Consider the following 13,613-nt stretch of genomic DNA (forward strand, 5'->3'; position numbering starts at 1 on the left):
CTTCTGAGTCCCACATTCTGACTGCCCTGTTACTGTGACAACCATTGCTGAGGACGCCAGCGGGACTCCGTTCTTTTTAGGCTCTCACCTCCCATTCTCTCTTGTGTACCTGTACACACTTCGCCTTTGGCTGTTTTGTGTTACTTGCTCCCTTCCTTCCCCTCTTTTCCTCTCCTCTCCTCTCCTCTCTTCTCCTCCTCTCTTCTTTTCCCTTCCTTCTCCTTCTCTTCTTTTTCCTTCCTTCTCCTTCTCTTCCTACCCTCCCGTTCTCTCCTCTGATCATTCCCTCTGTTTGAAAGAGCCCTACCTCAAGTATTTTGACCTAGGCTTAGAAGCTAAGATGAGCTGGCTGAGTCGTATAACTCCCAGGGGTCCAGATGGGCGGAATAGTCGCAATGTTGCCCCACCTAGCCCATGCACTGCCGACCCCGAGACATGCTTGATGGTGTTTGAGAACCACTGGAGACAGGTGATGCAGGCACACAAACACAAACTGCTTTTTCTCGTTGCTTTTTCTGCTCACTTGAGTACTAATCACAAGCTATCTGGCCAATGTAAAACAAAATAGACTCCCTAAAATAAAATTTGTGTGTGGATGTGCCTTAGTGCACAAGCTAGGCTTAAGCTGCCATAAACATGATTTTTTTTTTTTAAATACCACACCTCTTATCATCATTGTGTTCTTTCCTCATTTGAAGCTAGTTGAAAACTTGGCTTTCACAGTAAATCTATCGTGTGAGATAGCAGTTTAGTTGAAGTAAAACTAATGTTGTTAAGGTCATTTTGGGAATTAGGAAGCACACAATGGCATTGGATGGCAGTGATTTAGTTTAAAACGTTTCTGGAAAAAACAAAAGCATGTTGATCCAGGAACATATCCTGTTCGGCCAAGCATGACTTGAGTGTGTTGTAACCCGAGACTCAAAAAAAATGTAGAGCATCTGGGATTCTGTCAGAGCTAGGCCAAGATACACCCTACTCTGTTGACATCTGCCCATAACATGTCACCATGATGATGTATAAAAGAGCATTTGTGTTCATTTTGTGTTCCAAGGCCGTTATATAATATACAAAATCTTCATGTTCTTAAATCTTGATTCTTTTAAATAACTCTATAACACCCATCTTGGGCATTAGCTGTGCCGCATGCTTTACAGACATGGAAATGCAGAATTGTGTGTCATAGATGTTATGTTAGTAATAGTAGAAAAAATAGATGCCATTAAAAATGAATAAATATATATGACATAAAATACATATGATGTATTTTATAACATTCCTCAGCTTATAGCCTGAGTTATTCAAAATTTCCTCTGTTTTCTAACCCTTTCCTATCCTCTGGCTTACATCCACATCAACAGGTGTCATGGGTACTAGAGCAGAGGGACTCTACGGCTGGGGGAGCAGATGATTTGACAGCAGTCAGGAATCACACTGATCAAATGCTGTGTCTACTTGCAGAGGAAAGACCAGCAGGGGGCGACGGTGATCCACAAGGTTCAGAATAACTCGCTTTAATCTGCCAAGTGCTATGTGTAGGCCTTCAAGCACATCTGTGAAGTATTTTATACTGAGAATTAATTTGAGTAGGTGCTAAAGAACAAGTTACATATCTCATTGTTGGAAATGTCTCAGAAGAGAAGGTTTTTATATTTCCCACATGCTTCGGTCAATAAATAAACATTGCAATGACTATAAAACAAACTGATACAAAATATTCACAAAATCTGCATGAACAGTGGATTAAACTTAATCCCTATAACACTGTTGCTATATTATTACATTTACTTCTCAGCTTTTGGTCCTATTCTGGAGCTGGTGATGTCTGAGAACATCTTGGAGCGACTGGTACAGTGGCATGTGCGTCGTGGTCTGGACCCTGACAGTCAAACAGCTCTACTGAAGCTGTTTGAAATGCTAATTAGCCAATCTCATCAGCCCTTGCTCCAGAACAGTGCTGTACTGCAGCCATTACTCATCCTGCTGGGAGCATGTGTAGACCCTCACCTCGGTTGTCCCCCTAACCTGGAGGCCAGCCTTGTTATGCTGCTCAATCAGGTGTGTGTGTGGTTTAACTTTTTTTAAACACTTCAAAGTAACATTTATTTTAATTAATGATTTTAATGAAATTCATAACTTTCAGTAAAATCAGTGCATTCGCATTTATCAGCTTTATTTTTTATATATATTTTGAGCGATGTTCATGTGAAACTTGTCAAATACAATCACTGTCCACCTTATTAGGAAACCTGTAAACCTGCTCATTTATGCAGTTCTCTATTCAGCTAATCTTGGGGCAGTGATGCAATGCATAAACAACATTCAGATGGATCTCAAAAGCTTCAGTTAATGCTCACATGTTTATTTTTGGGATTGTTTTAAGTAAATTCATGGGTATGTGTGTCTTAAGGTTTGTGTGTCCATGGCAAGGCAGCCTGCTGTGTTGGAGCTGTTGTTCAAGTGTGGGAAAATACAGCAGGGTCCCACAAACCTGTTGATCTTCTCTCTCCTGGTACCGTTTATCCATCGAGATGGAACTTTGGGACAGCAAGCTCGTGATGCCTTGCTTTTGGTCATGGCTACCTCAGCCAGCAACCACGCTGTGGCCTGCTACATCACAGAGAACTCCTACTTCTGTCCTGTAAGTGTGTGTTGGTTTGTGTTCGCACGTGTATGCTAATGCACATGTATGGGTGTGCATCAGGGAAAACAAAATAGTGTTGAGAGAGAATATGTCATGATTATGAAGCTTATTTATAGCTAACTTTATTTTCTTCACTATAAAAAAGGGTAGTGACCTGGGAAAACCCTTCACATAGTGAAATGCTGACACTTTCTTCAATAACTCCCTCAAAAAGCTTTTGGAATGGCATGGCCAGTTTTTTTGTTTTTGCAATGAATTGAAGATATATGTATCTGAGATCCGAACTACGGTATAAGCGGATAAGCAGTAGAAAATGAATGAATGAATGTATCTGAGATCAAAGGATCTGCTTACCACTAAAGAGATGGCAGTGAATTTTCACCTTGAGCAGTGTGTTTTCTTTGTTTTAAGCTCATAAGCAGCACCATCTTATATTCATATTGTATTCATATTCTGATCTCAAACTCTGACGTCTTCAGTGCATAGCAAAAAAAAAAGAAATGATGTACCCAACGTGCTAAAAGTGATAGTTTCTCTTGAACTGTTTTTTTTTCTAGCATGTGCTGTATCTAACCCTGATATTGAAAATGGAGAAGATTTGTTTTCAAAGCTACTAAAGGACACAAACCAATTGGTTTGTTTAAAAGTACCTGCTATTTATATATTGAAGTTATTTAAATTTCAGACAAATTTAATTGAAGTCCAAACAACATTTATAGACTGTAATAATTCATTGTAGAAGTCATATGTACTGTATATTATTAGTTTGAATCATCTCAACCTCATTTATGATCCCAAGGTGACACATGCAAACCCACCTCTATATTTGTAACCTAACCTTCTAGTCAGGTGTAATCTAAGCAAAGTTAAAATGTGAAAGAATTGTTTGATTATCATTCTCAGCAGTCTCTGTCTCTCTACTACAAAGCAGTTTCTGTCTCGACAGTACAAACTCGGTGAAGTGCGAATTTAATCTATAACTCCATTCCCTAGGTTCTAGCAACAGGCCTGAGTGCACTCTATTCATCTCTGCCACGGAAGATTGAGGTGCGTGGTGATGACTGGCATGCTCTCCGTAGGGAGGACTGGATGGGCGTTTCCTCTCTGGTCCTGTTCATGAACAGTCTAGAGTTCTGTAACGCCGTGGTACAGGTGGCACACCCGCTCGTCCGCTGCCAACTAATTGACTACATCCACAATGGCTTCCTGGTACCAGTCATGGGTCCTGCCTTGCACAAGGTGAGAAATGACTATATGTATGAGGTTGTGTCTGATATTAATTATGGGCATAGTCAATGACTGCCATTGCTGTGCAGGATAATTTTATTAATTCTGTTTTTATCTGTCTGTCCTTTTTCAATCCAGTCATCTGTGGATGAAATGATAGCAAGTACGGCATATCTGGACCTTTTTCTACGCAGTATCACAGAAAAGTCCCTCCTCAAGACATTTCTTTGCTTCATACTGCTGCATCGCCATGACAACGACACAATCCTCGATACACTGCTCACACGCATCAGCAGCAACTCGCGGGTAGGTCTGGCCCCTGGGAATTCTGTCTGATTTTCCTTTCCATTGGGAGAGGAACTCTAGATCTTTTCCCTTTATATCTGTCTAGTTAGTTCTGCAACCAGCAATGCTTTCATGTAGTTTTAAGACAGGGGGTTGGTGTGTGGTAACTTTCTTTGCCTTTGTTCCTATGTAGCTGTGCATGGTCTCTCTCAGTCTTTTTAAGACTTTGCTCTCCCTCAACTGTGAAGACCTCATGCTCCAGCTCGTACTCAGGTGTGTGTCTGTGCCTCACACATGCAATTACCTAAATTCCTCTTAGATCCTGAATATGCTTTCAACGCAGTGTAGTCATTCATTTGCTTGTTTCTGTTTAGGTATTTGCTCCCTTGCACACATGTGATGCTGAGTCAACGGCGTGCAATCAGAGAGACTGACCTCTACGGCAAATCAGCCGATAGATTCCTGTCCCTCATCCCAGAATGCTGCCGAATCACCACAGCAGCCTGTAATGAAAAGGAGGAGGAACCTGCGTTCTGGGGAAAGGGTGAGCACACATTGCCAGTCCAAATTGTTCTATTAAACTGAATGGGAACAGTATATTCAGGGGTGTCCAAATTACAGCCTGCATTTGCTTCCTGCTGCCATTATTTAAATAGCTTACTAGGTATTTTAAAAAACAAATAAAAGTTGAAAAATAAAATCTAGAGGTACCTGGTTTGAAAACTTTTAAAAACATCTCCTTTTTGCTGTATCAAAACCTTAATTCCATATGCCTGCATTCATTTTATCAAGCTTTTGGCTAGTCATGTTGACAGTGAACCAACATAAAGTGAAAAACATGCATATAAGATTTCAGGCATGCTGGCAAAACAAATACTTTTCCACAGAGTTTAAAGGAATGTATTATACGTATTGTTGCGATCGCTCACTGTAATCAAGAAGAATGTTGAGAGACAGTATGAAATTTACACACTGATCAAAAATATTTTAATACCAAAAGTGCTTAAAACTCATGCATTGATTTGGCAATTGATATTAAATGCTGTGCTAGTGGTGGTAATCAATAGGGCTGTTATTTCTTTCTTTTTAATTATTACAAACTCTGTGTGGCCTGTGAATGCAAATTTTATTTTCTATCAGTCCAAAAAAATGGACACTGCTGTTTTCTAACAATCAATCAAGAGGAGCTGGTGGCAAATTTGTTTTGAAAATTGTTCAAGCTCGTAATATCCTATTAGAAATAATTTGTCATCAGTCAAAACATTGTGAGTGTTTAGATCACAGGCACTGCTGAAAGCATAATCCAGCCATTAATTTCAGCACCTTTTTTGTGCATTTCAAATCAGCAGGCTTAATTATTCAGCATGTCTTGAGCTTAACTGCAGCAGTGTGTATTGGGGTTTATAGGAATGTTATCTGGTTATTAATTAGTTCTAACTTTAAAGACTCAAAAACAGTGCTAATGTGACTTATTTTTCATGTTCTCTCTGAATTAGGGATAAAGTAGAATTAACACCTGCTCTCTTCGTCTCCACATCAAACATAGAGCAATGCTGTAGTTCTCTCAAGAGTGCTTGTCTGTGACCACTGACTAAATTACTTATAAAAATGACTTGTAAAGTTATGTTATTAATTATTATAAGCAGTGTATCTTATTAAAGCATCTCATTTTCTTATTTTATTGTAGTGTTGGGTAGCCCCACTTCAGAGTCTCCCATTCATGCCAAGCCTAGCACTCCATCCCGCTTGGCTATTTTCATTCGCCAGCAAAACACAGGCAACCAGTCCTCCACTGCTGCCACTGACAACACTCCTTCCTCTCCTCGGGGCAGCATTTCCACACCATCTCCCAACAGCCCCATGCATCAACCTCCAGAGGCTTCAGAAACTGAGTCTGGGTACCTGGAGTACCTCAGAGATGCACGACAGGGGATTGAGCTCTGTTCGTGGGCCTGTCGGGACTGGTCAGCTCCTTATGATGGAGAAAATCCTTCCCCCAACTCGGCGCCACCTCCTCCACAGCCTCCCACATCCAACCCATCTCTCAATATGGTGCCTGAACACTTTTCCATTCAGCAAGATGGGCTTAAAGACATGCAGCAAAGGGCAGCGATAGTGGCAGCAGCACGTGCAGAATGGAGCAGCTCAGATCGAAACAGTGGAGAGTGGGATGTAACAATTAGTAAGAACTGCATCAGTCTCACACCTCGCAGCAAGAAACGCAGTCTGTTGCCCAATTCTGTCTCTTTGCAGCCATCGTCATCAATGTCCTCATCAGCAGTTCCCCCATTAGGGGCAGGAGAGCCTGCAGGTCGGCAACCCCACACACTTCCACATCGAGCACTCTATAATGGCACTGGAAAGGCAGATGAGTGTGTGGATATGTCTGATGGAGGGATGGAGGTGAAGAAGGTAAAGAGAGATGCAGATGCTAGTGGAGGAGTGGAAGAATCAGGTGTGAATGGAAGGGTGAGTATTGTATCTGCAGAATCCAGTCTTCCTTTGAAGGGAGAATATAGTTCGGTGACAAAACCATCCCAGGTGCAAACTACTGTGCTTCCACAACCACAGACAAGCCCAACAGACTTGCAGTTCTCATCTCAGGAATGTAAGTCCAGTGAACGTCCGAGAGCTACTTCAGCCCTGAGCTCAGCTGAAGCTTTAATCACCACAAGTTGCAGAAGCCCAGGGCTGGAATCGGTTGAGAGCCTGATCGATGAACTGCTAGAGCAGGCACCATCTGAGCCACTGTCTGAAGAATCCAATGGCCAGGGCATCAGCATTGAAGCATTCCACCAAGAGCTAAGAGAGCTAGAAGAGCGAGTAAAGGGCAGGAGAGTTCACAGACGAAGCACTGATGACTTCATCCAAGATCCTTTATCTAATCCCCCTGATCCAAATCGGACAGACGAGGAGTGCCCTTTATTAGAAACCGTGCAGGGAGCTGAAGAATCAAAGCCTGAATCCTCCACTCCATCAATGTTTAGCCCAGCACGACCCATTGGACAACCTCAAGCACAGCCATACATAGGTAAGTGTTTGCTTGCTTTGTGTATGTAATAGGTTATCTGTCAAAGAATTGTCAACACTTTGAACTAAACAGATCTACCACTGTGTCTACAGGTCCTTTTTTGACGGTGCTCTTTTCAAAGCTGGAGAATATGATGCAAAACTCCTTGTATGTAAACATTCTGCTGACGGGCATCGTGTTTCAGCTTGCTTGCTACCCTCAGCCTCTCCTCCGCTCCTTCCTTCTGAACACAAATATGGTGTTTCAGCCTAGTGTCAAGTCTCTAATACAGGTATGATTTTACTGGACACAAGAGACTCTGAATAATAGCACAGCACAGTAAAGTGGCAAATTGTACACCATAAAACATTCTGATTATACTAAACATATTACAATCCAGAACATTTCAACTAATTGTGTATTACTCAAAAACTCATTTACGTAAGCGTTAACAGTATGCCGTTACTTTTGCACAAAATGAAATCTTGACTTGGAAATTGGAATTGAAATCTGGACCAGACTCAAATCCTGATTGAAGTGAAAGTGACATTTGAATACTAAAGAGTTATAGATGTATTAGTACCAGTTCAGTGGTACTCTTAATAGCATTCAAGTTATTACATTATATTCAATGAAGCGCTTGTGATAAATATTACTTTTTGTTTTCTTTATTGAATTGTGCTTTTTTCCTGCATATTCATAATAATTTGTAAATGGCATGCTTAGGAGAAACCCTAAATGTGTGCATCATTTTTAATGCTAAGACTCTACATATTTTTCCAGTAGTTCACAGATAAATTTTAAAAGGGTTAGTGCAGAAGAGCCCTAAATCACAAAGTGGTTGTATAACTGACTCTCTGCTACAGAATATATAATTCACAAGCAATTAAACAATAACCTGACCTTGTCTAGAAGCAAGTGAATTTTGGTACAAATGAATTGCTTTGGTACTCAGAACTGAGTGGTTGTGATTGGCTGCTGCACAGGGCTGCTTTGTACAATGTCCTGTAGCAACAGGGTTAACACCATCATAAGGTTACAATTAAAACTATGTTTATCTTTTTTTTTCTACCCTGCACAAATTCACAGCAAGTATAACACTGATGTTTTGGGCTTGCGGAATGTGCAAGCAGTCACCTTCATTTACGTTTCTCTTTTTTTTTTTTAAGGTGCTTGGATCTGTAAAGAATCGCATTGAAGCGTTTGCTGCAGTGCACGAGGAATTTCCAGCTATGCTGAGGAAGGCTCGGCGCTTCCTTGTCACACGAGGCAAAATAGACTGGACAGATTCGCCCATGGGAGTACCTCCTCTCCGCCGATCAGACTCAATGGGTTAGTGAGAAAACAAGGAAAAAAAAAAAGCGTGTTTAATCATAAGATAGTGTAAAGAGGTCACGTTAAAGGAAATGTGGAAATTCAGTCATGTCTGGCTGATCAGGTTAATTATAACTCTCCTGGTCTCTTTTTTTTCATTATCTGATGAATATTTGCCATGCTTCTCTTACATACGTACATGTCTCTCTCTTATAGTAAAGAGTCGTAAGCCATCACTGGGCGAGTTGATCCTGAGGCATACTAACAGTCCAACACGAGCACGCCATGCAGCTCAGGCAGCTCTGGCGCATGTGAGGGATGGTGGCCATTCTCTGCACAGCGCATTGTTCCGCGGCGTGGTGACTGGAACTGGAGCTTCTAGTCTGGAAAAACAAGCAGAGGCACTGCGGGTGAAAAACACTGTTTATTGTGCTGTCATTTTCTCTGAGTTTCTCAAGGAGCTGGCAGCTTTGGCACAGGAGCATGCAGTGGCCATGCCCTTTCCACCCAGCCAAGACACTGAGGAGTGACAGACACTGTGCCAAATCTTCCCATGGTTTTTAAAAAGAAAAAAAAAAAACAAGCGTGTGATAGGTGTAATTACATGTTTATACATTTTTTTTTAAAACTGTACAGGATATGTAAGAGCTTAATTGTTAAAGCTTTAGAACATTGTCAATATAAATCTTGTATATATTCTATATAAAATACGTGTATAATGTTTTTACACGTTATGCTCAGAGCAACTTGTATGCTTTAACATGGCTGTACACAGGCACTCCCTAAAGCAAATCTTTGATGTTATTTCGCTACATATCATTTTTTTTTTATGTAAGAGGCATGCTGCTTAGATCTTTTTATATCATTAGGACTGTATTGAATAATTCTATAAAAAGAATCTGCTAAAAATATGAACAAAGCTCAGTAAAACCTGCACATTTCTGTTATTTTCTGTAGAAATTTAATAGGGAATTGATTTTCACAATGTGGCTTGATTGTCGATAATCACAATAAGGGCCTTGCCAGCAGGCTGAACAATTACTATGTACAACCCCTTTTATCCAAACAAAGTGAGGAAAATAACAACATGCCAGTTCATTCTTAGACCTACCTTTTATGTTTCAGTATATTCAAGTCTTGTCTAAGCTGAAGTACAATTTTTAAAACAGGATCAGTGTAAATAGGTTAAATCATATGTCTGTAATTGATTGTTATTTCTCTTTTTTATAAAAAGGAAAAGAAATCTCTCATACAAATTTCAGAACTAATGTGGAGCACTGACTGGTTAGCTCTCATGAATTATACAGTGTCCTACTCACCGAAACCTTGGGTGCATTTGTTGCCTATTAAGAACAGAGTATTTGACACTGAGCATACAAGCACAAACAAAAACAGAGTTGCAAATGATGCAAAATTGTGACTTGTTATAATTTTGTTTCATAAACTATTTAATACCTCTTGAACATCACGTATAAGAAATACAGAATACTAAATATTAACATACCATTACGCCAGATGGAATGCCGATAACGTATATCACAAATGCATCTATTGTTTCAGTGACTAGATAAATTGTAGGGGGAAATTTTGAGAGTTGACCAGTCAAGTATGATTTTAAAGAGTCTGTTCCTAGATACATGATCACAGATGTTCCTTTTGTCGAATTGTGTGTTATTCCATGTACAGTGGCTTGACTCTCCTCTCTGACTGGAGGTGGTCATGAGAGACTGTGAAATGGCACAGGAAATTGACTGGAAGGAGAATAACAACAGGAGGAGGAGGATAATCGTAGCAACAGGAGAATTAGATTTTTGAAAAGGCACTGATCTTTTACTGGCTCTTTATGGTGCTCCATTTAGTTTCTGAATAAGTGGGCCATTTAGTTTCCCTGGTGGCTGCTTTCATAGATGACGAGACTGTCAGGTTTTAGGCGAGTTCCAGCCTGTGCAGGGAATGTGCCAAGTTCAGAGAAGCAGAAGCCATTTCAGTGTTGCAGCAGGCAGTAAGTTCACTGTATGTTTTAGTTGAAGTTTTCCCTAGGAGAGTTTAGTATCCATTGTGAAAGTACTGCATGTGCTGATGTGATGTGGGTGTTTTTTTTTTTTGTTTCTTTGTTTTTTTGTTGTCCTTTCCCTTTGGTTAAATATGTACTGACTCTTTTTATGCAGGCAATTTAGCGAAACTCGATTCCTTGATTATTTCCAGATTATTATTCACAGCCATAGAGACAATGTCATACTTTATATACACTTACTTTAATGTTCTATGTACATGTTCTAATCATGTTTTACTGTTGTTCCATTCAATGAAAAAAAGAGATGTTTTTTTTAAGACCTGGAAATTGAATCACATTTCTTTTTCAATTGTTGTATGTGTATATAAAATTGCAGAAAATGCTGGTTAAATTAAGAAGATGGATGAAAATGTGGCAACTTGGACTCTTAGCCACTTATCTATTAGTCCATCCATTTGTCTCCACTTATCCATCTGCCCTAATTGCCTACTCATTTCAAACAAGCTTTTCTTTGCTTAGACTTTGAATTGGTCCACTGGAGTGTCTGCTTTGCAGAAAAGCATTGAGTAGCTAAGCATCATTTCAGTCAAGAGATCTTTCACATGTTTACTTAAGCACCAGTGTCACATTTTGTGTTTAAGGTGGTACCCAAAAGGTTTAAATATTCATCTAAAATTGTTCTATTAACGGTCCTTAAGCTTTTGTCTAGAGATCCTGAAATGTGTCTTTATGCCAGGTTCTTACTGAGTCGTCACTTAGAAGGTGCTCCAAATTGTTGACAGGAGCTAAACATTTTTGAGTGATGTTATGTCTTTGGCTGTGGTTTGTGAAAGTATGTAAGGCATGTAATTAAAGCAAAGGGGTGAATATTAAACAGCTGTTTTAGGAACAACATCAGGGCCTATGGTGCCAAGCTTTGCCTAGTAAACAGCTTACTTGGCCCCCTTTGGTGTTTTTACTGCTATTTAGATATTTAAAAAAAAATGTAAATGGGGCACGGTTGTGTACATGCCCTGAAAAAGTGCCAGTTTTGTATTTCAGCCTTAGAGTCAATACAAACTACCCCCAGTGCACATGGTTCCAAGAGGTTAGACCTCTAGATTATAATCAATATTTTAAAACTGGCTAAAATGGAAAAACAATACTAGAGTAATGAAGCATTTGACAAAGTAATTGCTTGTTCTCAGTTGCTTGATATAGGAATCGGGGAAATTCAGTGAAATCTACAAAGAATTTTGAGGTTCATTTTTATTCATTAATTATTGTTGTTAATTTTTACTTTTTCACCTTTACTGATCTTGGCTGCTTTTCTTTTTATTGGTGAAGTTTTGTCAATATGTTTGCAGCTTGTTATCTATGCAAACCTGCGCCTGTTGCTCTTAGTTTAAAACATTTCAGCTTTTGTGTACACATGCACAGTAATGCTTAAACTTGGGGAAATTCACCAAACCCCTTCGTTTTCTTCTTTAACAATTCACAGAACTGTATGGAAAACAAATATAAAATGATGAATGTTGACAGAAATATTTTTCTATATAAATCCTTATGAGTATAGCTGATCTCAATAGGGTAAGTCAATGGTTACACTTTAAAATCTGTAAATCACTAAAAGGGATTTTTTTTTTTTTTTATTAATTTATAAATGTTTTACTTAGCAATACCTTTTGAGGTCTTGGTCTTCATTTCAGCATGTTTTTTGTTGTGCATGCTTCAGCTATGCGTTTCAGAAACAAGCCTAATGTTTCAATACAAAACCTAATATCAAGGTAAATGAATCTGTTCATTTTGCGTATCATAATTCTTTAACCTACAGCACACAAAATTATGCATTGACTGCTTTCTATGCATTTTAATATATTTTTTGGTTTGTTCCACAGCCACCCCTCCATAAAATTCATCGTTTGTTGTTCCTCTTCCGTCTTTAATGCTTAGGGTTTTTTCTTTGTCCCATCTGTATGAAAGCGCTCAGCACCTCTCTTTGATTTTCCTACTGATTGCTGAACAATCACAACACTGCTCAGCTAAAACAACATGGTTCAGAAATGTACTGAAAAAACCAGGACAATAATTGACACAACTATCAAACCGAACTGGACTCTCCAGCACTGTAATCCTGCCTTAGCACCTTCCTCAAACAGTCACTAAGTCGTTCTCTGTACAAACAGATGCTTTTTTGTTAGGGTTGGAAATTAAATGGATAAATATGCTATTTGTGATATGCCTTCCTACATGAACTGAGGATCAGTGCATTGTTCAGTTGAATATGGTATACATACTGCTCTTGTAGAAATTATTCATTATAATGGGGAGACAAAACAGAGAGGCGTTTTCCAAAACAAAAACCCCAGCCGTTTCCGAGCATGATTTTAAGATCGTGGCTCTGGCCCAAACCAGAATGTTTGAAAGTCAGTTTCTTTGAGCTGAAGTCGGTTTCAAACTCCTTTTAAGACATAAACAAATTAAATGTGAGCAGTGCAGGTAGGATGATGGAAATTACCTGCACAAACAGTTTCCCTGTTTTAGTGTTCTGCTCTTGCCACAATTTTTGATTAACAAAGGTCTTGACTGCTGTGTTTAATCCCAAAGTCAGCTCTTATCCAGATCTCAGTATCACTCAACAAACTAAGAAAGCAGACCCGGTAAGAAGTCGAGTGTATTTGGAGATCCTTTTGGCGGCCTAACAAATACACTGCACAGGCCAAAGCTTAAGGCAGGTGAAAGATAGCAGGGTACTGGGTTTCGGATGCACCTCCATCCATCCAGTAACCACAACTTGCTGCTGAAGGAGCAAAGCAGGTTACTGAGCACATAGAGCATGACTCTTTGAGTCCCTTAAAGCCAGCACTGATTCCCCATAGAACTCCCTCATCTACATGCATGCTGTGTGGGTATTGTATCAGAATTAGGTAAGTTGTTTTGGTTATTTGAACTTGATTTTGAATTATTGAATCCTGAAGGTTTTTCCCACAAACACCCAAACAGAACCATGACCTAATTTCAATGGTGGAACATTCGAATCCTATGTGCATGGCTCACATTACATTTATTTGTTACAATACTCCAGAATTGCTTCAAGGAAAACAAATGCTTCAATAAAAAATAGACTTTTCAATCACATA

The 13,613-nt window shown here is 39.5% G+C and overlaps 1 protein-coding gene across 2 annotated transcripts; it reads left to right on the forward strand.

Moving 5' to 3' along the window:
- On the forward strand, positions 1 to 12,154 carry fhip1b (FHF complex subunit HOOK interacting protein 1B). Of its 2 annotated transcripts, XM_060876050.1 has the most exons (13): positions 206 to 469; positions 1,362 to 1,497; positions 1,796 to 2,058; positions 2,411 to 2,641; positions 3,638 to 3,883; positions 4,010 to 4,177; positions 4,350 to 4,429; positions 4,531 to 4,700; positions 5,844 to 6,625; positions 6,728 to 7,187; positions 7,280 to 7,458; positions 8,336 to 8,498; positions 8,697 to 12,154. In XM_060876050.1, exons 1-13 carry the CDS (start codon positions 341 to 343, stop codon positions 9,008 to 9,010), a joined length of 3,321 nt encoding a protein of 1,106 aa, XP_060732033.1. In that variant the 5' UTR covers positions 206 to 340; the 3' UTR covers positions 9,011 to 12,154. The 2 variants fall into 2 exon arrangements, with proteins under 2 accessions (XP_060732034.1, XP_060732033.1); XM_060876051.1 differs by having other exon boundaries at positions 1 to 469; positions 5,844 to 7,187.
- Positions 12,155 to 13,613: the final 1,459 nt, after the last annotated feature.

This window comes from Tachysurus vachellii, chromosome 8 (assembly GCF_030014155.1).
Source record: "Tachysurus vachellii isolate PV-2020 chromosome 8, HZAU_Pvac_v1, whole genome shotgun sequence".
In the NCBI taxonomy this organism is placed as follows: domain Eukaryota; kingdom Metazoa; phylum Chordata; class Actinopteri; order Siluriformes; family Bagridae; genus Tachysurus; species Tachysurus vachellii.

Coding starts and splice junctions, on each gene's coding strand:
- fhip1b (XM_060876051.1), top strand. CDS start 341: ATGAGCTGGCTGAGTCGTATAACTCCCAGGGGTCCAGATGGGCGGAAT. Junction 1,498..1,795: donor GGGCGACGGTGATCCACAAG/GTTCAGAATAAC, acceptor TTTACTTCTCAG/CTTTTGGTCCTATTCTGGAG. Junction 7,188..7,279: donor TCAAGCACAGCCATACATAG/GTAAGTGTTTGC, acceptor CTGTGTCTACAG/GTCCTTTTTTGACGGTGCTC.